Below are 25,001 nucleotides of genomic sequence, written 5' to 3'. Positions count from 1 at the left end.
GTCTAGAGGAGGAGCAACATGGCCGAGGGCCAGCAGCTGACAAGCATTGTGTCAGAGGGCAGATGTGAGGAGGAGGAGGGGAGAGAAAAGCTGGAAGGGGGCTGGAACAGCTGCCAGACCTGAGGGGAGAGGACAGCAGCAGCCTTGCTGTGCTTCCCCTGGCTCTCTGGGGCTGCCTTCCTCCACGGCTGGCTCGCATCCATGTGTGTCCTCCGATCCTGTGTGGATGTGCACTCACATGCACACACACATCCCTACCTCAGCACATGAAGGTATGCGGAAAGCCCCACGATCAGTCCTGAGGCTGCTACACTGAGTCCCAGCTTGTGATGTGAGATCTGGATGAGGTGATCAGTACACTTCTCCTCTAAGGTCCTCAAGTGAAACAAAACTGCTTGTTGCCTGCCTGCCCTTCACTATGGCAGTGACATACAAACCCAGGGACTGGGGATATAGAGTTCAGAGAGTATTCACCTAGTATGCATGAGACCCTGGATTCTATCTCAGGGATTAGAGGCAGAAGATCAGAAGTTCAAGGCCATTCTGGCTACATAGGAATTTTGAGGCCAGCCTCAGTTAGAGACCCTGTCTAAAAAGAAATAGGCAAATCTAGATGACCTATTCCCACAGTCTGCAGTGGTCCAGCGCCCTCCCCCCCCCCCAGCAGAAAAGTCTGGATGGTTGGGCACATGACCCAGCATCAGAGAATGCCTGTGTGCCTCTCACAGGCTGGTGGGGCGGTCCTCTTCCAGCTCAGTGAATGACAGAAGCTCATGGAAGGCCGTAGACAAAGAACATGGGGGCAGGGGAGCTTCCAGAGAGGCCCGTGACCAGGCCATGAGGATGCTGGGGCTAGCAACCAAAAGCCACTGGACCCTGTAACCCTGCCAGGCACCACAGAGGCAGAGAGAATGATGAGTGAGAGGAGAGTGGCAGTGGACTTGCCCGCTGGAGCCAACTCCAACATGCCCCTGCAGAGGCACAGGGTGTCCCTCAGGGGGACACGATCTCCATCCTCCCTGGAGAGCCCCCCAGCATCCAGGACCAGTGCTGTGGGTAGCCTCATCCGTGCGCCTGGAGTCTATGTAGGAGTAGTACCCAGTGGGTGCGTAGGTGGCCTTGGTGCCCGAGTGACGCGCCGGGCCCTGGGCATCAGCAGTGTCTTCCTGCAGGGCCTACGGAGTTCAGGCCTTGCCACTGTGCCTGCTCCCGGCCCAGAAAGGGATCACGCTGCTGTTGAAGACCTGGGGGGCTGCCTAGTGGAATACATGGCCAAGGTGCATGCTCTGGAACAAGTCAGCCAGGAGCTGGAATCACAACTTCGGGCTCACCTGGAGAGCAAGGCCAAGCGCTCTGGAGGCTGGGATGCCCTCCGAGCATCCTGGGCCAGCAGCTACCAGCAGGTAAGTCCTCCAGCTTTGTCTCTAAAGGCTTGCTAGAGCCCTGAGTGGGGATGTTGAAGGCTACAGGAAAAGTGGTGAGTAGTCTGAGGCCGGGAAAGCTGACCTCTTTCGTCCCCAAACCGCTGGGGATCTGATGGTGACATTAGCTGCCATTCACTGAGGCTGACTAGGGGCCAGGACCCCCTAGGCATAGCACAGGCACCACCCCCAAAACATCCCAACAGTGCTCTGCGACCAAACTATCATTGCATACACTTTTCAAATAAGGAAACTGTGTACATGGCCCAAGTTCACAAGCTAGTAGAGCAGCAGTTTTTTTTCAGCCTGTGGGGCATAACCCCTTCGGGGGTCTCATATCAGATATCCTGAATTATTAGCTATTTACATTATGATTCATAACAGTAGCAAAATTACAGTTAGGAAGTAGCAATGAAATAATTTTATGGTTGGGGGTCACCACAACATGAGGAACTGTATCAAAGGGTCACAGCATTAGGAAGGTTGAGAACCAATGTAATAGAAAGATGCAGCCAATATCTGAACCTGGATTTTCTTTCCTCAAAGCTGCCTCTGTCACTGTTACTGTAAAGGGTTTTCAAGCCACCATAGAACCAAATCCCATTGAAAGGATGTGCTGTTTTAAATGATGACTAAATGAAAGTGTGCACCTGTATCCACATATAATGGGTATATGGGATCAATGGGAATATGGACCATACTGGTAATTTTCAATTTCCTACTACGTGTGTGTGTGTGTGTGTGTGTGTGTGTGTGTGTGTGTGTGTGTAAAAACAGGTGAAGTTGACGTTAATATTATCTTACTTAACTCAATATAGCAAAAAGTATTTCAGCATGAAACCAATATAAAAATACCAGCACAACAGTTTAGATTTAACTAGAACTTTCTGGGCGATGGAAATGTCTTAGTCTTGACTGTGACTTCTCCTTGGAAGACATGAACAAGTACGCTTTCACCTCAGACAGGGCACTACCAACAGATCAAAGATTCTACCCAAGTCTAGCCTGGTGACCAGTTAGTTCACTGGGGTTACTTAGCAGAGCGTGGGTGAGGGGTTCCTTACATGAGCATAACTGAATCAGAGGAAGCTGCATCCCTGCAAAGTGCATGGTGATGCTCATGAAAGCTGCACCCCTGCAGCTCCCTGCCCAATTTGCAGGCAGCTCTAAGGAAGAGTCTCCCTTCCCTAACAAGGGTTTATTGCATATATAACTGGTGGAGGGGGGGGTGAATCTTATAATTTGCTGAGCTTTGTAAGTTTCCTTATGCTTCCCAGATCTTAGGAACTGCCCTCCTCCCTCCCAAAGGGACTACACTTCAACTCAGAAAAATACCTACACAACAGCTTCTGTGGTAACCGAGGCCTTGGGACGTGGGACTGGGAACTTGACATTTTTGCTTTCCTTGGGTTTTATTCCTTCTGATCACTACATATAGCGGACAGCCATCTTGCTGGGCAGGGATGCAGAGGCCTCCTTTCCTCCTCACCTGGGTCAGGGCTGTGACCTATTCTCTGGGGTAATTTCTGCCGGGCTCCAAGCACATCCATCAGTTCTGTAAGCTGTGGTCTCAAGGCTGGAATCCCACCGCCATTGCCCATCTCAGCTGGTCCCTCTGTGGGTAGCTGACTTCTTTCTCCCCTTCCTCCCCAAATGCTGGCCTTGGGATCCCCACACACTAAATCATCAGTCTCTAATCCAGCCAGACGCAGCCAAATTCCATTTGCTCCCTGGAGTCAGGCATGCAGCCTGGAAGGTTACAAACTGTTCATGTATGGTTGGGTGATGTCAAGCAGGGGCATACATGGAATCCCCATCTCATCCCATGATGCTGCTTCTTCACTGTTCTCAACACCCTCCCTCCCTCCCCCAAGAGGAGGAGGGTACAATACTCTCCTTCTGGCTGCTGCAGATGTTCTACCCACACTCCCGAGTTGTGAGGGAGAGTCTCAAACATCCAGGGCCTCTCAGCCTGTCCTAGAGGTAGCCACTCCTCAGGGAGTCCCCACAACTATCTTGCTTTCAAATATGTGTGACATATTAACCCCTAGAACATCCCAGATATTCCAGCTCAGCAGCATATGCTGGACAGTATGACACCTGGATGCCACGCAAACGTGCCAGGAGGGAACCAGACATCTCAATGGCATGGTTAGAAAGTTCAGTGGCAGAGCCTAGTGAGTAGACATCGCAACTGGCGACAAAATCTTCTAAAACGCATGAGCCTCAGTTTCTCATCTATAAACTGGATTGAATAATGTCTACACAATCCAGCAACTCTATAACCTATAGACTAGACAGCTATAAACTACCTCAATAGAACAGCCATGAAGAAAGAACACCAAGACTTCTGCTTCTGCTCTAGGTGGTCAAAGTCCAAAATGGCAGCCATTTTCCTCTAACCTATCTGTGAACACCTAGATATAAACAGACACTTTCTCCTTCTCCTCCTCCCTGTTCTCTTCCTCCATTTTTAAGTTTCACTCTCTTGATTCCTTAGCCTTAGAACCACTCAGGCCCCTTCTCCTGCTAAGCAGTGAAAGCAAGTGGGGAAATTCCCAGGTGGTAGCCTCTGAGACCCAAGAGGACCGGGAAACCCCACTCCTGGTCCAGCAGGAGGCGGCTCTGTGCTCCTGATTTTTCATATCAAGCAGATGATGCCAGTAACTAGGTCTGGAAGCAACAGCAGCAGCAAATCATTTTCTCCTCCATAGCCAAACACGAGCTTGCACTGAGAGACATCCCCGTGCCCAGCTGCAGAGGGAACAGCCGAGGAGCTTTGGCGTAGTGAATGTCAGTGCACAAGGCAGGAGCTGAGCCAGGGTGAGTGAGAAACTGCCAGGGGAAGAGAAGGGGATGTGGAGATCTAGAGATTAAACGTGGAGGAGGGTTACTGGCTCTCCACAGGGAGAGGGCAAACAGAAATCAAAATTATTGGAAGGCCTGAGAATCGGGGTTCTAAAGTGGGCTTGTCATGGCCCTATTTTCTCCCCCTTGGAGAGACAGCCTGCACACTGGAGATTTGTCTGTTTAGAGAAACTGCTAGAAGCTGAGGGTGCAATTCAGGCCCCTTTCTCTCACCATGGAAGCTGCCGGCCTGGTGTCACAACCACACTGAGAACTGATCACACCCACTGGGTGAAAAAGGCAATAGGGTAACATCAAGACTGACAACCTGTCGTTTCTGAAAGGAGGTGTGAGGAGCAGAACAGAACTCTGAGCTGTTTTAACGTCTACAAAAGCCTAAATATATTTCCCAAGGGGAAAAACATTTCATTGCTCTCCCTTTCCTTGTTTAATGCACACACACTTGTGCACGTACATGTGTGCACTGTGTTTGTTGATACAGGGTCCTGGCTAGACTGGCAATTACTATGTAAGCCCAGGCTGGACTCAAACTTGAAGCAATCCCCCTGTCTCAATGACTGCCAGCTAAGCTTTATAGGACACTACAATGTGGTTAGAAATGTCATGACATAGAGGAACATATATTCGGGAAAATTCTGAGAGACAAGGATGAATAAGACTGGAAGAATATTTCAGTAAGTCAGGGAGGAAAGGAACCATGAGGCTGCTACTTGGGGGTAGTCATAAGTTGTTTCCTAAGAAGGGAAACTTCTGATTTCCTACGAGCTCTTGTTTTGCTACTTAGAGTCTATCTGGGGGAAGAATGGCTGAAGAAAGCAGAGAAGAGACAAACCTGTACCAGGCGCCTCTCTCCAAGCCCTTCTCACACACCCTGCTCAGTCACTCCTAAATCTCTCAGGAAACCTTGCAATGTGAGGCTCATGTCAAGAATGAGGGACCCGTTGGTCCATGTAATGAAAAACACAAGTGGTACAAAGACCAGGAACTTTGAAACCAGACAGTCCCAAGCTCAGACCCTGCATTTGCATGACCTTGAACAGGCTTCTATGATGATGTCTGTACATCTCAGTTTCTCATAATAATGAGGATTTTTGGAGATGTCTTTGACATGATAAAATATCTCTAAAGAAGATGCACTAGAGGCCCACTTGGGAAATTAGAATTGAGGCAAAGATATCTGCTACAATGTAACACTGGTCAGAGATGGTGGCCTATGCAATCAGAATAGAAAAAGATGAGTGTAAGAATTAGGAAGAAGGAGAAAATGTTGGCTCTTTCTAGAAAACCCAGAGAGCTCAATGTAAAAATTGTACAACAAACAATAAGCTTTAATGAAGTCACAGGTTATAGAATTCCACCAAAAAAATGCTATTAATATATATAACTGAAGTGATAAATTCATTTATCGTACTAATATAACATGCCTCTGAAGAAACTTAAATACCCAAATTCTATAATGAAACGATGATTAAAAACCCAAAGTCTTGAACAAATGAAAAGAAATGTCGTGTACCTAAACTTAAAGCCAGCAGCCTTCCTGAGTTAATTTATAAATTTAATGCAATTCTAATTTTTATTCCAGTTCCTTTAACCTTTAGCTAGGTAAGTTGACCATAAATGTTATTTGTAGGAACAAAAAAGACAAAAAGAGCCAGAAAGGGAAAAAAATTTAAAAAAGCAAGAGGAAACAAAGGGGCAGCACATATTTAAACATATTATAAAGTCTCATAATTAGCAGGGCATGGTGGCACAAGCCTGTCATCTAAGTACTCAGAGGCAGAGGCAGGAGGATTGTGAGTTTGAAACTAGCCTCAAAACACCAAGGGACTAGGTAGGTAGTGAGCGGCAGAGCACTTGCCTGGCATGCACAGGCCTGGATTTCAAACCCACCACCGTAATAACAGTAGGAAGGCAGGGGTCCCAAGCTTCAGTCTCTTTTGCCATCTCCCAGATAACTACAGGCTCAAGTTGACAGTGTTTCAGAAATGCAGCCTTCGAGTTTCTTGAAGGAATGTGAATGTGGGCAACTAATCTAGCCCACACATTGGAGGCGGTGACTATAAAGGAGCCGATGTGAAGTTAATGATGCATTGCCCGGCTCTGGGACCTTCCAAACCAAGAGCAAATAAAACCAGAGCCCTTGTAAGGACTGTTCTGCAGCCTGACTCTGTCTTTGCTTATGGCTTGCATGGCCATCTTGAACTCCAATAGTTTTAGCTTTGTTTACATAAGGAATTTTACATCTGAGAACATTCTTGTGGCCTAATCATTTTACAACCAACCCTATGAAAAGTTTGCTTTTAATGGACGATGGGTAAAGGGCCCAGAGTTTACTTGCCTTTTGCCCCCATGTTATGATGGGCCCCTACCCTGTCTCAACAACGGGCTTGCTTTCAGCTGTGTGTGCTCTACCATTGACCTTAGGACCGGGAATGATTGCTCCGTGGTGGAGCACCTGCCTACCTGGCTTTAATCCGAAACACCAAGCAAAAGAAAAAAAAGAATGTTTTCCCTTATAAAATACAACAGCTTATTGGGAATCTAAATCCTTCCAAGTCAGAGCAGGGAAGCTCCTAAGCCTCAGAGAATCAAGAACTCTCCATGGGTATGTCCTCATAGGAGAAGTAAAGACCCATCTCAGCAGACAACTCTGGAAGCAAAAGCCAGACATCCATATTTAAGAGCAGTAGGCGGGACCTGCTAATGGGCTGCACTCTCCAGAAAAACTAAATTCAAACTTAATCCAGGCAGCTGGCACAAGTGCCGAGGAGAAACGTGGTGGGTCTTTCTGAGACTATGAGAGAATGGCTGAGGCAGGCAGAAAGTGGCACAGGTCCCCAGCAGCCCCCAGGGGTGAGGCTGAGCCACTGAAGCTGAGGACTCCATTTAGGCAGATAAAACCTCGTTCATCCTTGTCTGCCAGGGGAACTTCACAGAAAGACTCATTTATCTGCTTTAAACGAGCGAGCCTGGCGATCACAGATGCATTATTCAGCAGAAATGAGAAGATACTCCAGCTGTTAGCGGGAGGTAATGAAAAGCCACTGAGGACTCCCCTTTCACACTGGCTAACTACTGGAAAGCAACTTACAATTTATTTATGTATCTGTTTATTCCAGGGGCCATGGAGTAATTGTAAGTCTTGGAGGAGACACTGTAATGTAGTGAGGGAAGGGGAGGAAGGCAGGGCTCTGGAGACGCTGCACAGAAGACAGGCCACTGTCTGAACGCTGCCTATACTTGCCTGGCCCAGCCCTGGCCCAGTCCTCCCTCCCCTTCACCCTCCTCCCCAGATCCTCCAGCCAGTCCAACCTGGCCAGAGTCTTTCTAGGTATCATGCCTTGACTTAAATATCACCCTCCCTAAAATTTCACGGCATCTTCATTGGCTTCCCTCTCACCCTCATGTAACTAGCAGGTGACATATTTCATTGCTCATTTATCATGAAAACCAAAGCATCAAGCATGTCTCTTACTCGAACCTTGGTTATTTATCTGCATAATGAGATGAAACTCTCTTGCTGAAATTCCTTCCCTGTGGGGAAGACATAAGCAATGTCTATCCCGCCTCCTATGGTCAAAACGACACCACAAAAGTTAACTGTGGGGAACTACTGAGTTTAACAGACTTCCTTACAGAGCCCAGATGGGAGGTTACTTACTGGAATGTGGATGCTTCACCCGGAAGAGATGATGACTCACCCAGGGCCGCCTTGATGGAGTGCCCACCGCTAGTCTTCCCTATATACTCTGGCTCCTCCCTGAGACCATGTGCAATTAGGGTAACATTGCGAACAGCCAGTGGTAGGGAGCAGCTGGATCCCCAGGTGAGGGTCCTATGACCCTCCCGCCCTTCCTTGTTAACAGTCAGCAAGCCCAGCTGGGGTGATTTTTTGCAGGCAGCAGCACAGCTGACCTCCCCACAGTGGTGGTGGCTTGGCTCTGAGGGATAGTCCTGTACAACAAACAGTCTCATCTCTCCTGCGTAGTCATTCCTGTGAGGAATGAATCAGACAAGGAGAGGAAGGCTCTGGGGCCTCTCAGGAATTCACTGTGAGGGTTCCCAGAGGAGACTAAGGAGCCCTGCCTGGGGAGTAAATCTGACTGGTGTTTCTCACAGCTGCAGTTGCTAAAGAAGCATCCAGCTCTAGGTCTCCAGTACAGCGCCCTCACACACAGGCCAGAGCAGGACAGGAACCACATCCAGGGGAACCCAGAATTCCCAACTACAGTTTCCTATCCTGTCAGTGATGAGTGTGGAGAGGACTTAGGTGCTCTGGGGACCCAGGGGGTCCCCCACAGTGTTTTCTGGCAAAGCCAAGTGTCTCGGTAAGACTCATAAGGCTGACAGCTTGAGTAGAACCCTGATTCACAGGGCCTCTCATGGTATCTCCTTGGATCCCCAATGGTGGATGGAGTGCCCTGTAGAGATAGGATCGCCCAGTGCTGCCTGCCAGAATGAAGGCCTCAGCCTCTATGGCCGCTCCACCAAGCAATCATTTTCTTACTGTCCTGGAGGCTGGAAGTCTGAGACCAAAGTGTCAGCCAGGGTGTTTCTCCTGACAGGAGCCATCTGCTTCCTGACCCCTCACGTGACTGCACATCTGTGTCCACGTTTCTTCTTGCAAGGCCCCCAGGCCTTCATGGCTTCATTTGAACCTTATCTTCTCTTTAAAAATCCTGTCTCCAAACATGGTCCCATTCTGCGGTACCGGGCAATTAGAACTTCAACATACGATCGAGGGGACACAATGCAGACCATAACCTCCAACTGTATTTTTTTTTTTCAGTTTATCGTGATATTTGGTTTCTTGAAATCAGAGTCTCAAACTCATGTTCCTCCCACCTCAGTCTCCTGAAAGCTGAGGTGTACAACACCATGACCCCTAATTTATAAAGAAACTGAGGCTCTTTAGTTTATGAAGAGACTCAGTCCTCATTGAGTTTGTATTCTAGGCAAGACCAATGCAGTGTTGTTTGCCTCCAATCCCCACAAGACATTACTAAGAGCTCTCTGGTGCCTTCTTTTATAAATCCAGAGGGACCTATGTAGAACCCCACCGTCTACTTTGAAAACCCTCTGCCTGTTCAAATGGAGCAGCACCCACAAAGGCCCTCTTCTGTGGGGTGCTCAACCTCCGGGACGCGCCTCCGCTGCTGCTCTCCTTCTCTGCCTCTTTTAATCTAGAAGACCGTGTCGCAAAGGGTAGATTGATCTTCCCGCAGGCACAGCCAGGACTAGAACTAAGGGCCGTAACTAGGACGCAGGCTGGGGCACCTTTCAGCTCTTCAGTCAGCTCCAGACTGACTTGAAAGTTTAATAGCTTTGCCTGCCGGGAATGGCAAGGCCTCCCTTGGGATTCCTTTTTTTTTTTTTTCTTTCAATGATATTCAGGCTCAGAACAAAATTATGTGCCGAGCCGTCAGCCCTCAAGGCAGGACACCTTCATCTCATTGGAGTTCAGAGGGTCCCTGGGGTACGTGGTTCCAACTGCCCCAAGCCACTGTTCCGTGGGAGGTGGGCAGCAGCCTGTATGGGAGGGAGAGACTTCTGTCTAAGACGAAACGGCTGTGGGGGTTTCCAAAGATTGCTGGGTGGGCTCTGGTGCCTCCAAGGGTGACTGCTTCCCCCCAACCCTGAGTTTCAGGCCAATCTGGAGAGCTAAGGGTTCTTTGAAAGTAGTGAGAGGTCACACTGAGTGTTGGAGCCTAGATGGTGGCCCCCGAAGGTTCTCAGGCTAGGAGTGAGACATGAGCCTGTTGAAAGTGACCAAAGATGACAGAGGATATCCTCACGGAAGACAAGACCATGAGCATACTGCCACATGAGCATGTTCTCGCAAAGGAACATACTGGAAAGACCCAGTGTGTTTGAAGGAGGGACCTGGGAGGGCTTATGCGGGAGGTGGGAGGAAGTAAGGGCTTGCTGTACATTTTATGCTGGCACGGCGGGGCTGCCCGATGGCTGGGAACCACACTAATAATTTACCCAGGAGGAGAGAGGCCGAGGCAGCCAGAGGGCAGCAGGAACAGCAGCTGCTCAATCCTACTGAGATCTGTGTCCAAGAGTATCCTCGCCTCTGTCCTGATATAATAACCACAGACCCTGGTGTAGCAGGAATCTTAGAGAATCTTATTAATAAAACAAACCCAGAGCCAAGTATTGGGGTGAAGCTGGAAGATCAGAGGACCAGAACAAGCCACAGCTAACCTCACCTGGCCAACTTCTCAGCTGGTCTTGTTTTCTCAGACTGGAAGCCTCTGTGTCCTCATATCCGAATGGCTCTCAGCTGAACTGTGCTGCTAGAAGCCTGAATGCTTAACTAGCCAAATGCTTAACTAGCCAAATGCTTCTAGTTTCTGGTCCTCATGCCTGATGTATCTTTCTGCCTTCTACCACCACTCCCTGGGATTAAAGGCTCGCTTTCTGGTATTAAAGGTGTGAGTCACCTTGCTTGGCTGTTTCCAATGTGGCCTTGAACTCACAGAGATCCAGAGGGATTTCTGTCTCTGGAATGCTAGGATTAAAGGCGTGAGTGCCACCATTTTCTAGCCTCTGTATCTAGTGGCTGTCTGTTCTCTGACCCCAGATAAATTTATTAAGGTACACAATATTTTGGGGAACACAATACCACCACACCCTGGTCTCTGCCTCTCTCCACCACTATCCCAGAATGACCACATCTGATGATGGCCCAGGCTGTGAGCATTCACACGCAGGTGAGAAATCCATGTTGGCCACCGGCTGCAGAGCTGTGATCTGACTTCTTCACATCCACCACACCAGGCTTCCTTAGCTTCCCTGTCCACCGCACAAAAGGACCAAGTCAACAGAGCTAACATCCCGGGGCCTCTAACCTCCTATACCATCTCCTGGTACTCTGGAGGCCCAGGCTGGCATGTCATCCCTTTAGCCCTGCTCTGCCTTTAAAAGGCACAGCCCCTCAGCCTCTCAGCTGCTTGGTGAGCCACCTCAGTGGGACTCGGGCTCTGAAGGAAATACTCTCCTAGTTCCTGGGCTGGCTGACAGCTCTTGGCTTGCGGTTGTATCACCATCACTGAGTCCCTGCCGTCGTTATTCCCTGGATGTCTATACGAAGAACATCACAAATCACTCAAATCAGATCAAGTCCTGTCCCAATAACCTCATCATAACTTGATTATATCTGCAAAGACCATATCTCAAAGAGAGTCCTAGGGTTCAGACTTCCCTGAATCTTCAGGGCAGTCTACAGTGCAAACCATAACTGTAGCCATTGGTCGGTTTATTTTTGTTTGGTTTTTGTTTTATACCATATACTCCTGATTTCTCGAATTCTGTTCTAGGTCTCCAAATGCCACTTCAAAAGTCCACAACTACCAATATTTTTGTATCTAACCTATTTCTTTTCCCATTTGAAATCATCTTCTGCCTTCTATCAAACCATGTGGGGCTTGGAATTCACTAGGGTAAACTGTGGTGCAGGAGAAAGCTGCTCATTGGGCAGGGAATACAATTACTGTGTGACTGGGCCAAATGACACCACCTCTCTGAACCTTTTTCTCAACTGTTAAATGGAGGGACCGGCTCCCCTGGTTCTCAGGAAGTAAGCCAGATTCCAGTTCGTGACCCTGGAAGGCACATGACAGGGTCCTCTCCACGGCCCTGAAGGGCACAAATTCCGCTTGACTCTCCTTCTGGTTGCTACCTGGCTCTGAGCCCATAAGACAAATCCCTCTTACTCAGAGGCTCATCTGTAAAATCAGAGGGCAGAATTCTCTGACCTCCCAAGCCTCACATGATAGACCATTCTGCCTCCTGTGCCGCCAGCAAAAACTAAGAAGAGGTTCCGCTGCCCCCACCAACATCAATTCTTTGAAATTTGCCTTTGTGGCTAGCCAGGCTGGGAATGTTGGGATATGAGATCCTTTTATTCCTAAGATTCTGATAGTGACCTATGCCCCCTAGAAGGGATGAAACATCTGTTTTATTAACCTCACATACCTGCCATGATGTATCTCAGATGTTGCAGGATTAAATGAGAGCGAGCAAAGTCCACCCATGATCTGAGTTCATAAAAACACAGATTAAATTAAACAAATACACAGCTGGGATTCCTGAGTTGGCCAGCCCTAGCACCGTGCCTGCATGTAGATGGCAATAAATACTCATGAGCTGTCTGCATCCTCCTATACATGCGACCATCCCAACCCTGGTCCCCGTGGCAATCATTCTCAACCCGCTCGATACATGGAGAATTCCCAATGTCAGAAGTGTGGTATGGTCTGCCTTGAATTGGACAACAATGGCATGATGCCAGGAAACAGGAAAGGACCCAAGGAAGACAGGAAGGCAAGGGAAGATGAAGCAGAAGTCAGGCAGGAAGGAAGAGGAGTCAATACATGGCAGCAGCTTATGGTGCATACTACAGATCCCCAAAGAACTGAGTTCATATCCTGGCTTTGCCATTGACTGACTTTGTGACCTAAGACAAACCTCATAACCTTATCCTCTCTGAATGCAATGTGGTGATCTGTAAAAGGAAGATAGTATTCATACCACACAGTTGTTGTGGGACTTAAATAATTTATTTCCAAACTTTATTGTGATGCATTCAGATTAACTTAGTGGGTAATTGGGGCCATCATTTGTGAATGTTAGGTAATAATAACCATGAACATTGCATAGCCTGTCTAGCCTGTCTGCCCAGCAGACCCCATATGGGGAAGGAGTACAGATAATATCTGCACAGTGGCACATAGGGATGGGCCCCTGGCGTCTCTTTGTGGCCAGCAATCCCAGAGTGGCCTCTGAGCCAAACCCAGAACTGAAGGAGACCCTCCATGAGATGGGGTGGAGTTTGGGGGGAAATCCTGGGCTGTTGCCTCTTAGCAAGTGGTGCCACCTTCTGGCTGCTCTAGGAGTTCTCTTGCAAACTGAGCATCTCCACCCCCTTGCAAAAAACGTCCTTGTGTGTCAAGTCCTGGACTCCTAGAATCACCTCTCTATTAGAGCCGTCTTGATTTGGGAGGCCAGCCACACAATCCACGCCACACTGTAGCCAATCCGATCATGTCAGCATTTCCACTACAGGTCGTGATTTCTTACGAATTCAAAATCAACCTTAAAATCTCCATCTGTGCTGAGACATGGCATAGCCAGGACATCCGTCCCTGTCCGCTGCTGTTGCTGTTTGGGACAGAAGAAATCCCCCTCCTCTCCGAGTTTTATTTTGTGTTGCTTTGGGGGTTTAGGCCAGAGCTTGAATTTGGAGGCCGAGTTCCAAGTTCTGAATCCTGGTCTTCAAATGCTTTCCCAGGTTCTGAGTCCGTCCCACCTTGGCCTCCCCCTCTGAGGAGGAAGGACATAACTGCAGCTGCCGTTATCATGGCGGTGGTCCTTCCGAAGCTTAAAGGAACACAGCAGGAGGGAGGAGGGCTTTGTCAGCGTCAGCCTAGACTACCACTTCTCAGCCTGTGTGTGTAATTAGTGTCACACGTAAGTACAGAACCTTTCACCATGGTGGCATGCACCGCCCTGCCTCCGTCCTCACAGCAGCCTGACAGTGCAGCATTTATCGCCGTAGTTGCTATGGGGCTGTCACAGTTTCCCTTTTATTCCGTTCATTTCTGAGGCTTTGAATGCAGCCTGCCACGTACCAGGCACTATGAGAATTTCAATATTAAAGAGCCGGAGTCTTAGGCCCTGGGCCCTGGAGTCCAGGAAGAATGATGAATCAATACATTCACACTGGTCCAGCCACATTGTGACGTGTCAGCACAGTGCTGGGCATGTGACAGATGTCAGCTGTCACGGACCAGGAGGGACTCAAGAGGTATGGTCAAAACACAAGCACCTCTCCCTGGATCCTTTTTAACCCAAGCAGTGGAAGACAGACACTGTCCCTAATACTGAGTGGAAATCCAAGAGATGTTATGATTTTTCTGATCACTAGTAACTAAAAACCACATGATAACCAGACATGGTGATGCATATGGCTTTTTATGTGTACCAAACTCAGGTCATCAGGCTTGCCTGGCAAGCACTTTTAACTGCAGAGCCATTCTCCCTGGCCTCGCCCAGAGCATGGTTGCAATTCCAGAGCTGGTGAGACACAGGGATCTCTGGCCAGGCAGCCTGGACCAACTGGTGAGCTCCAGGTCCCAATAAGAGACCCTGTCTCAACAAATGAGAAGGAGAGCTCCTAAGGAACAATACCCAAGATTGTCCTCCATGTACATGCATGCACATATAGGCACATACATGTACATGTATGCACACAAAGGATCTGCTCTGAGAACCACACCTGAAATCAGAAAGGAGGCCCAGTAACTTGGACCCCAGCATATTTCTGAGGAGCACAAATCCATCTGACAAGGCAAACACCCAGGAGATAAATCTCATCAGAGGAAAGTTAGAAATAGCCATTTCCAAATAGCTTCCTTTCACCAAACAGAAAGGACTCTGGGAGAGGCAAGCAGTGTGGACTGTGTCCTTATCTCCAGGGTCTTCCTGTGCCTGTGTCTCTACAGCGGCCTTACCCACTGTTCCCTGGGTCTGCAGCGAACCCTATTCTGCCTTCATGACTGCTCCTCTGGGAACCTGCCCTCCTCTGGACGTGTTCATTCCAGTGGCTCCCACTTCCATCCCAGCATACTTTCCCAGACAGAGTCTCTGTTGTAAGCCCCGTAATGTGTTGACCACTGGACCAGCTTTGTTTGTTTTTTTTCCTAGTAGACTTTGTTTAATGTCACCTCATGTTTTCTTAATTACAAAATATTTCAATATAAAAAGAGTACCCAATGCTCAGCTTGTCAACCCTTCATGTTAAATTTGACGCACCTTATTTTAAGCAAAACTCCAAGGTTTTAGATAAAATTGAAACCCCTTTGTGCAGGGAAAAGCTGAAGTTGCAGTTCACTCTGCAGAATGTCTGCTGGCAGGGTTCAGTTTTTCCAGGGAAAGCTAGTGTCTGTTTTATCCAATCACAGAGCTAGCTGACTGGAGGGGGCTCGTTCACATTACAGGAAGCAATATATAAAATAATATATATATAATAACATATTATATATTACACATACTAATATATTATATATAATAATGACTGGGCTGTCGTGGCACATGCCTTTAATCCCAGCACTCAAGAGGCAGAGGCAAGTAGATCTCTTGAGTTAGAGGACAGCCTGGCCTACAGAGTGAGTTCTAGATCAGCCAGACTATACAGAGAAACCCTGTCTTGAAAAAAATAATAATAACAACAACAATAATAATATGTACACTGAGTACATCATTGTTATCATTACTACTCTTACTGTGCTGATACTGAGATTGAACCTGGGGCCTTGCACATGTTAGTCGGTTACTCTGCCACTAAGCTATACCCCCAGCCTCTTCTTACTTTTTATTTTAAGACAGGGTCTCACTAAAATCCCCAAGCTGACCTTGAACTTATCCTATAGTCCAGGCATGCCTTGAATTTGCAATCCTACTGTCTCAGCCCACAAAGTAGCTAGAATAACAAGCTTTCACCGCCATGTCCAGCACCATGTCCATATTAATCTTACCTAAAATTACTCTCGTAGAAACATTCAAAATAGTGATCAATAAAACACCCAGGCACTATAACCTAGCCAAGCAACATACAGACTTGACCATTACAGTGTCTACCGCAGTGACTCTCTATCTTATTTTCTGAGACAGGGTCTCTCACTGAACCTGGAGCTCCCTGTCCTGGCTAAGCTGGCTGGTAGGCAAGCTCCGGGTGTATGTCTTCCATACCCAGCTTTTTTACATAAGTTCTAGGATCCAAACCTAGATCTTGATGCTTACACTTTACCCAGCAGGCCATCCCTCCAGCCCTGTGAATCACGTTTTATTAAAATCCAGTCCTTCCCATCTGTGTATTAATCATCTCCAACTGCTTTCACACCAAGAGGGGTGGGATTGTCCCTTGCAGCAAAGACACATGACCCATGAAGCCTGAAATACATATTATGTGACCCTTGATAGCAAAGTTCTAGGCCTACTGTGGGCAGTACACAAGCAGAATCCACAGCTGGTGTGTAGCACGGCCGGGTGGCTCTGAACTGGCCTCACAGATTTCCCTCCCAGAGCCATTAGGAAGAGCTCTGCGTTCCTCACACGCCCCTCTCACTGTTCTCCTTGGCCTGGTGTTTGGGAACTGATTTCTCCCTGTCTCACATGCTTGACTCATTGATATACTAGATATTTACTCATGGATTAGAATGCACCTGGTACCGCTGAGATAAAGCTGCCCTGTTTCATAAGAAGAGAAGCGAAACGGCACCATTTGATGTTAGGACAGTGGTTTAATCACGGTGGGAAGGCATATGGCTGAGCATAGATTTTGCTGACCGGCCCTGAAGAGGGAGCACCATGAAAAATAACCAACTAGCTGGAAGCATTTTGCAGGCTGAGGACGCTCGGCTGGGAAGTAAAACAACAAGTTGGCCATCTGCCCGAAGTGTCTGACAGCCGGGGGCACCTACATCGTAAGTCTCAGCAGAAAGGAACTCTATTTCATGACGGCACCCATAATACAGTCGTCTGGTGATTAAACGGGTTTTTTTTTGTCCTGCCTTTTGACCTTAGAAAATAAAACATCTGTGATTATAAGAGGGGGAGAGCATCTGAGAAAGGAACTGTCCATAGTTGATACAACAAGAAATGGAGATATTTATAGTCACCAAGACAGTCGGTAAAAAGGAAGGGAGGTGGCCTGTGACGGCCAGATAGTCAGCCTGGAAGTCAGAACACAGTGTTGGAGGCTGGAAGTCATGACATCCGAAAAGATGGAGGAATTGGAAAGGCATTAAACCAAAGAAGAGCAGAAACTGTTGAAGGGGGTCTCAGGGGGAAAGCACTAAGGCAGGAGAATGCCACTTTATACAGCCTTTGGGGCTGTTGAATTTTAAAAATCACATGTATATGTATGCCCACACGTCGGGGAAGTTTTTATGGGTATTTTTCCTTCTTTGGAGTTTTTTGGTTTGTTTCAAGTCAAGACCTCATTACTGTAGCCCTGGCTGACCATAAATTTGTGATCCTCCTGCCTCAGCTTCCCAAGTGCCCTGTACCATCATGTACATGTGTACCCTGTTGTATGTACCACCGTGTGTGGACCATGGTGTGTGTACCACCATGCCTGGCTATATGTGGGTATGTGGTATCCTGACAATTTTAAAAACTAAAATATAAGAACAAGAAAACAGCAAAGATTAATGAAAAGTTGACAGATATTCCAAATGAGGTGTGCATAATGACCTCTAAAGTAAGGACAGAAGTTAATGAGAGCAGATATTTTTATATCAGACATGTGGGATGTTATAATTCTCCTCTCTCTACATCACTGTATCATTATATATTTGAAATTTTCTATAATATATATGTTTGCTTTTTAAAATTGTTGTTGGAAAGGACAAGAGAGCCAGGCAAGGAGGCCCAAGGCTGTCACCTCAGGACTAAACTGGATGCTGAGGCAGGAGTGAGAGACAGACACTGGTAGACGGACACAGAGGCCAGCAGTGAAGAAAGACAGGAAAAGATGAGGATACAAGACGGCATGGCCATTGTGGAGATGCCCAGGGCAGCCTGGGCTGGCTTTAAGGAATGGACAAGAGCTCACCTAGCAAAAGGCAGTATGGAGGCAGGGCTGGTAAGGCTTGCCCGTGACATCTCTAGGGAGTAAAATGAGGCAAGAGCTGGAATCTAGGTGAGCTAGCCAAAAATAGTTCAGTCCCTGATAAGAAGAGGTAAAGCTAGAGATGAGCAAAGTCGAGTTATAAGGGGCCTTGTACAGCAAGCTAAAGAGGGAGGGTTTATCAGGAGCACACCTCAGAAGAGTCTAGGACAGTGCTTCTCAACTTGTGGGTCGCAAATGACCCTTTCACCGGGGTCACGTGTCCTGCATATCAGATATTTACACCACGATTCTTAACAGCAAAATTACATCTATGAAGTAGCAACAAAGATAAGTTTATGGTTGGGGTCACAACAGCATGAGAAACTGTATTAAAGGGTCGCAGCATTGGGAAGGTTGAGAACCACTGGTTAAGTAGAAGGAGGCAGAGGCTGGAGAGCAGAGATGAGCAGTAAGAGGAAGTTCAGCTGGCTACCCAACAGAGTCCCCAAGACCACTGAGTCTTGACATGCCTGGTGCTCAAACCAGATTTCTTTGGAGCCATCCAGATGAGGAAGTAACAAAGTGATTCTCAGGCTGGACTCAGGTGGGGCCTCTGAAGTTTCTGAGTCTAGGAAGCAAGTCTTACTTCAGCTTTGCTTCTCCACAAAGGACTACTGGCAGCTTGTCAGTTCAACTGATGTCTACTGTCAGTCCCCATGCAGCCAATAATGGGGGTTTCCCTAGTCAGTCAGCAAGCAATCACTGATAAGAGCACACCTGTGATCCCAGCATTCTGCAGGCTGAGGCAGGAAGCATGCATGTTCTAGGCTAGCCTGGGCTACATAGGAAGATTCTATCTCAAAACAAAACCTTGATAGTCATCACAATCCATAGTAAATGATTCAGAGAACCCAACTAGGCAGAGATGAGCAAAAAAGAGGAAATTCTCCCCGAGGTGAAGTGGTCAGGATGAGGAGAGATCCAGGCAGAGGCAGGAAGACCAGTATGATCCAGAAAGACAAACCAGTGTGATCCAGAAAGACAGGCCAGTGTGATCCAGAAAGACAGCCCAGTGTGATCCAGAAAGACAGCCCAGTGTGATCCAGACAGACCAGTGTGATCCAGAAAGACAGACCAGTGTAACCCAGATAGACCAGTGTGATCCAGAACAACCAGACTCCAGAGTAACTGGACCTGTAAACAGTTGGAACACAGACAAGCATATAGGGCCTTGAAGGCTGCTGTCTTAGGCTCAAGCTTTATGCCTAATTGTGCTGGCTATGTTTGTTGGAGATGGGGGAGCCTTGACAAAATTCCTCTACAATGTAGCGCTGTAGGAAAGCCTGTATGGCATTTTCTTATTTAGTGATTGATGTAAGAGGGCCCAGAAGAAGGGCCACCGCTGGGCAGTGGTCCTGGGATCTATAAGAAAACAGGCTGAGCAAACCATGTGAGCAAGCCAGTAAGCAGAACCACCCCCCTCATAGCCTCTACATCCTGCCTCCAGGCTCCTGCCCTGCTTGAGTTCTTGCCCTTACTGCTTTTGATGATGCACTGTTATGTGGAACTGTGAGTGAAATAAACCCTCTCCTCACCATGCTGCTTTTGGTCATGGTGTTTCATCACACAATAGTAGCCCTAACCAGGACACCAGGACAAGAGGCACCTCTGAAGAGTTTGATCCAGTCAAGTTAGGGTGACATGATCTCCTTTGGGAGTGTTAAGAGCACTCTGGAGGCAAAGTGTAGACTACAATGGAAGAAAGTTTAAGGTCTAGCTCAGTGCTAGACAACTTGTCTGTACTCAGTCCCAATCGCCACCACCACCACCATCAAAATAAAAGCACACTGAAGGATCGAACACTGAGGGAGATAGCATAGGAGGGCATGAGAGTGATGTGCACAAGGGACATGGGGAGATAAAGACAGGCAGCTGGGTCTGAGAGGCATCATAGAGGGAGAATGGACCAGACCTAATGTTGGATTAGATGTGGGAGATGAGAGGTCAAGATGTTAAGTGTGAGATGTCAGTGCAACCGCCACATAAAGAGAAAGCAGATGTGCATGGCTGGAGCTGAAAGGGAATTTCAGAACTGAAGGTGTAAATGTGGAAGTCAGCTAGGCATGACAGCACACACCTTTAGTCCCAGCACTCAAGAGGCAGAGGCACGCAAATCTCTGTGAGGCCAGCCTGGTCTACACAGTGAGATCCTATCTCAAAAGTAAAATAAAAGATAAATGGATACTGGGAGCACACACAATTTCATTTCATATAAATCTCTGTGGATAGATGAGATTGCTTACAAATGAAAAGAAGCCCCAAGATCCAGCCCTGAGAACCAACTGCATTAGACCTCTGATAAGGGAGAATTAATCGGCATGCCAGGAAAGGCAGGAGAGGGATGTCATGGAAGCCAAGGGGCAAAAGTATATCCTTGGGGACACATGTGAGTGGGGGCTTGGCAAGGTGGCAGTCTTCAACGTGATGGTAAGAGAAGTATGGCTGGGTGCTAGGGACAGAGTTTGGCTTCTTGTTCATTTATTACTAGAAGCAAGTCTTGCTGAGCATCCACCCTTACTTGAAGTCAAATAAAAGTGAAGATGTTTCCAAGGGAATCTCGTATCACTGTGCCAACTGAGTTAATTTCCCAGGAGTCCATTCTTGCCCAACTCCTCCATAAGCCTACAGTTCTGGCTGCTGGGACACCAATATCTTTAACTCTAAATAAAGTATTAATGGCACTGTTGGGCTCCCATGATGGCCTGTTTTAAAATGCTGCTTGTCTTTGCCTTTTTAAAAAACACAATCATGGTTCAATCCCTCACCTGCCACCACCAGCTCCATTTATTTTAATAACTATGTCCCCAGTGAAGCAACATCAGGAAGAGATCAAATCAGAGTAAGCAAGACTGGAGTTTTTCCAAGGACCACAGACAGGAGAAACTGTAAGAAAAAAATATATCAAGCCACTAGAGGGAAATCTTCATTCAACTGCCTGTGCATTCAAAAAAGACATAAGCAAGGGGCCGGAGTGTAGCTCACTGGTAGAGTGAATGCCTAGCATGTAAGAGACCCTGGGTTCAATCCCTAGCACAAAAAGGGGGGGAGGAGGAATTTAAAAGAACAGATGGAGTGGGAGCAATGGCTGAATGCACAGACCATTCTAATTCATCCAACACTCATTGAACTGTTGCCTTGTCCAAAAGACAATTAACAATGATAATAATGGCCGCCAGGTGTGGACTACTCCCCCTGTGCCAGGCCGGCTGCTGGGTGTTTTCCACACGTTGAGTCATTCAATTCTCACAACCAACCCAGGGAGGAAGTGTTACTGTGGATGAGGAAACCAAATCTTAGTGTTACTTACTCTTCAGTGAGGAGAAGAGCTAGGTCTAAGAATAAGAGTGTCGGCTCTTGATACAGGCTCTTGATACCGAATAGGGTGGAGTGATTCAAACACAATGATGATGGAGCAGAGGAGCAGAGGCAGCAATGTTCACCCCAGGCTCCAGTAACTCAGCCTAAAAGGAGTACTCCATCATCAAGAAGTGTCCGCTTTGTCCTCTCTGCTCTTCACCCTCCCTCAAACCAACACTGTCAATGCCACCGTCATTCATCATTAGGAAGATAAATGACCCACATGAGTACAAGAGCCTCCTCTGGTGCGCAGCATCCTCTCTGTCTCCTACAGTCTTCCTTCATAACCCAGATCACATCGGTACCATGCTCAAAAACCTTACTATGACTTCCCAGGAAAATCCCCACCCCTTCCCATTATCTCTGAGGCCTTCCTTCCATAGGTGGCCTTTGCTTGCCTCTTAAACCTCATCTCCCACAGTAGCTGCTCATTCTCTAACAACATGCACAGAACCTGCCATAGGGTAACCAATAATCATATGCAGAGGAGACAAAGGCAAGAATAAATAAGGCTATACAGAGAAAACCGTGTGTGAAATAAACACAGAGTAGGATTTATTAGACAGGCCAGGGCTGTGAGGTATTGCAGGTGTTCCAGGTGTCCCAGGCAACCATGTGAACAAGAGCAAGGGCATACTGGAAGCAATGCTCTACAAAATGCCGATTCTCAAGTTTTGTGTGTGTGTGTGTGTGTGTGTGTGTGTGTGTGTGTGTGTGTGTGTGTGTATGTGTATAAGCCTCTATCCAGCAGGCTGCCTGGCACAGACTGAGTAGACCATGAATGGTAGTCATTATACGATGGTCATGATTCCTCTTTGTACAAAGCATTTGTTCAACACATGAGGGAGAGGTGGATGGTTAAAACACAAGTCGTTTGTGAGCCAGCCTCAGAAATCCTGATTCTTACATTGAGGGGAATGATCATTTGAATTTCCCTAAGCTCCTAGGGATGCCGGGGATCATTCTTAAAAAACCACTGAATAAGGTACCCTAAGGACATCTCCATGAGGGGAGCCAGAAGAACAAAATCCTCCGACAGCTACCCCTCCTTCGACAGCCGTCCCTGCTTCCTCCATTCTGCACCATCCCCTCAGAACTTATTCTATAACCCCCCACAGCCTCTCACTGCCCATCCCTGAAACTCATCCAAGATGTCCCCTCTGAAAGGATCTCGTTTCTCCCTCCATCAGTACTTACAAATCCCGAGTCCCTTACCCTCATGACCACCCGATCCCACAATCAGTTCCTACTGACCCTGCTCTGATTGAGCGAGTTAGTCAGGCTTGAGCTGCTGTAACAAAAATACCTGACTAAACCACGTAAATGGAAGGAATGCTTCTTTTTGGTTCACAGTTTGAGGGCTTCTGGTCCAGTCAGCCAGGTTCATTGTTTCTGGGCTGTTATAAGGCAGAACCATCAGTGATGTAGGGAAAGCTGCTGACCTAGGACAGCCAGGAAGCAGAGACACGGGTAAGATGCAGCCCCAAGAACACGCCCCAGAGGGCCATTTCCTGTGCTAGGCTCCAACCTCCTTACATTTCTAATGCCTTCCAAAGTAGGATCACCAGCCAAGGACAAAGGCTGTAACACTTAAGTCTATAGGGGACACTATATATTCACGTCATCACATGCGGTCTCTTAGCAGGGGACCTGGCATTAAAAAATAACTGTGATGGTGGCATTTCAGGTCAGAGGGAGAGTAGGAGGAGAGGACTCCCCTTGGTGGCCTTCCCAGCACTCCCAGCCTGCTGCCCACTCAAGCTGCCAGGCTGCCTACTGAAGACCACTATTCATTCATTTCTACAGTTTCCTCCCAGAGAGTAAGGCCTCATGGTTCCAGGGTCATGGGTAGCTCTTCTTGTGGACATAGCATTCGTCCAATGGCTGTACATTGTGACACTTTGTATTTTCTTTGCCTTCTCCCCTAGAAAGAAAGCTGATCAGAGAGGCAATGCTAATTTGCATCCTCTTCAGCCATACATCAGTGAGGACCAGATAATTAATGTACATCTCTCATAGCCTAAAATAGAAATGCTCTTTCTTCTCCGGAGAAAATGCTCAGCAGCAAAGTTCCCTGGGTACACACATCCATAGCTCTTCCCCCAGACTTTATTCACTCATGGGGATCTGGAAGGAAGGCTAGGGGTGGGGGTGGGAGGGATTGACGTGAAAGACGATTAAGTCAGTAGGGTTAGCCTAGCGATCTCAGAACCTGTGGAAAAGAGATCTCTTTATCTTCATGATGCAACCCAAAGAGGAACCAGGAGTCCTGGCTATCTGCATGGCAGGAAAAATGGAAAAAAGCAGTCCAGAGGACCTTTAAATTCGGATGACTCTTTTAGATTAGAACACACACACACACACACACACACACACACACACACACACACCAATTTGAGTCATGCTGACCTGGGGTGGCATTCTGGCTCTGCTGCTTTCCAGCTGTGTGATTTGGGGCAACTTCAGCTCTCTGATGCTGTTATTCTCATCGGTGAATTGAATGTTTTAAAAGTTGTAAAAGGGTGCCACAGCATTTAATGAATTAATGAGTTTTAAAAGGTGCCACAGCATTTAATGAATTAATGAGTTTTAAAAGGTGCCACAGCATTTAATGAATTAATGAGTTTTAAAAGGTGCCACAGCATTTAATGAAGTTGTGAGTATCCAGCACTGACGCAAGGTGAGGCATCATCAGTGTGAACAATTGTCTCCCCGAAAAGAAATCCTGTGGTTTGTAGTGTTTGCCAATTTCCTTGGTGTAAATACTCTGACCTTGACCAATATCAGGCTATCAACATCTCACTAAATGCAGGGCTGGAAAGAGATTCAGGGTACCACACAATATAGCATTTCCACCGTCCAGACACAGTCAAAGCAGAAAAACCTCAAAATCAGGTATCACATTCAGAACAAGATGGGGGGTGGGGGGGCTACTGCCTTTTTATTCTGAGTATGTGCTGCCTTTATTTTTAAATTACTTAACTGCAAGCTCACATAATTTAACTTTTCATAATGGTGTGTTTAACAACCACCTCCCAGAACTTCTAAAATATTTAATGATTCGCTCTCACAGTCAGGACAAGCCGGCTCAGGCACATTGTGGAGCACCTGCTTAGACAGTCAATAAACACAACATCTCTTCCCTCGTCCCTTCCTTTCTTCAACTAGAAAGGTTTCCTGAAGGTTTTCCCTTACAGGCTTCATGCTTTGCCTTTGTTCAGGACCCCTCTGGGCCACGGTACCAGATCTGAGTCCGTACTAAACCCCAGTGAAGGTCACAGCCCTCCTCAAACCACATAACTGGCCTTTCATTTTTTTCCCAAGCTGGGGATGCCGAGGAACCACCAACCCCAGAGATGGAGTTTCTGCCCGGTTAGGAAAGGTGGTGATGGGTACTGCAGGGCCCTCCGTGATGAGAGTGGAGACTTAGTTTATTTTAGGATCTCTGTCTGGTTCGGGAGTGGGAAAGCATGGCCAGCAGGCTGTATTTTGGCAAGCCGGAGCCTATAATTAGCCTCCACTTGAGGGTGGAATAAACCCTTGATTGTTACTAAACAACAGCAAAAAGCAGGAAGGCCTCCAGACTCCGGCAGCCCTGGGCCCACACAGCCTCCAAGGATAGCGATTTGGATGCAGCCACCATATAGGCCTGGCAGTCAGCATCCCCAACCACA

The 25,001-nt window shown here is 47.5% G+C and overlaps 1 protein-coding gene across 1 annotated transcript in view; it reads left to right on the top strand.

The window, feature by feature from the left end:
• Window positions 1-914: 914 nt before the first annotated feature.
• The window catches only part of Bfsp2 (beaded filament structural protein 2), a 55,556-nt gene continuing 31,469 nt past the window's right edge, over window positions 915-25,001 (top strand). The window contains exon 1 of the mRNA XM_059267086.1: window positions 915-1,403. Coding sequence (XP_059123069.1) covers window positions 915-1,403 — 489 coding nt within the window. The remainder of the gene's footprint in view (window positions 1,404-25,001) is intronic.

This window comes from Peromyscus eremicus, chromosome 7 (assembly GCF_949786415.1).
Source record: "Peromyscus eremicus chromosome 7, PerEre_H2_v1, whole genome shotgun sequence".
NCBI classification, from domain to species: Eukaryota; Metazoa; Chordata; class Mammalia; order Rodentia; family Cricetidae; genus Peromyscus; species Peromyscus eremicus.
This window is presented reverse-complemented; position numbering and strand designations above follow the sequence as displayed.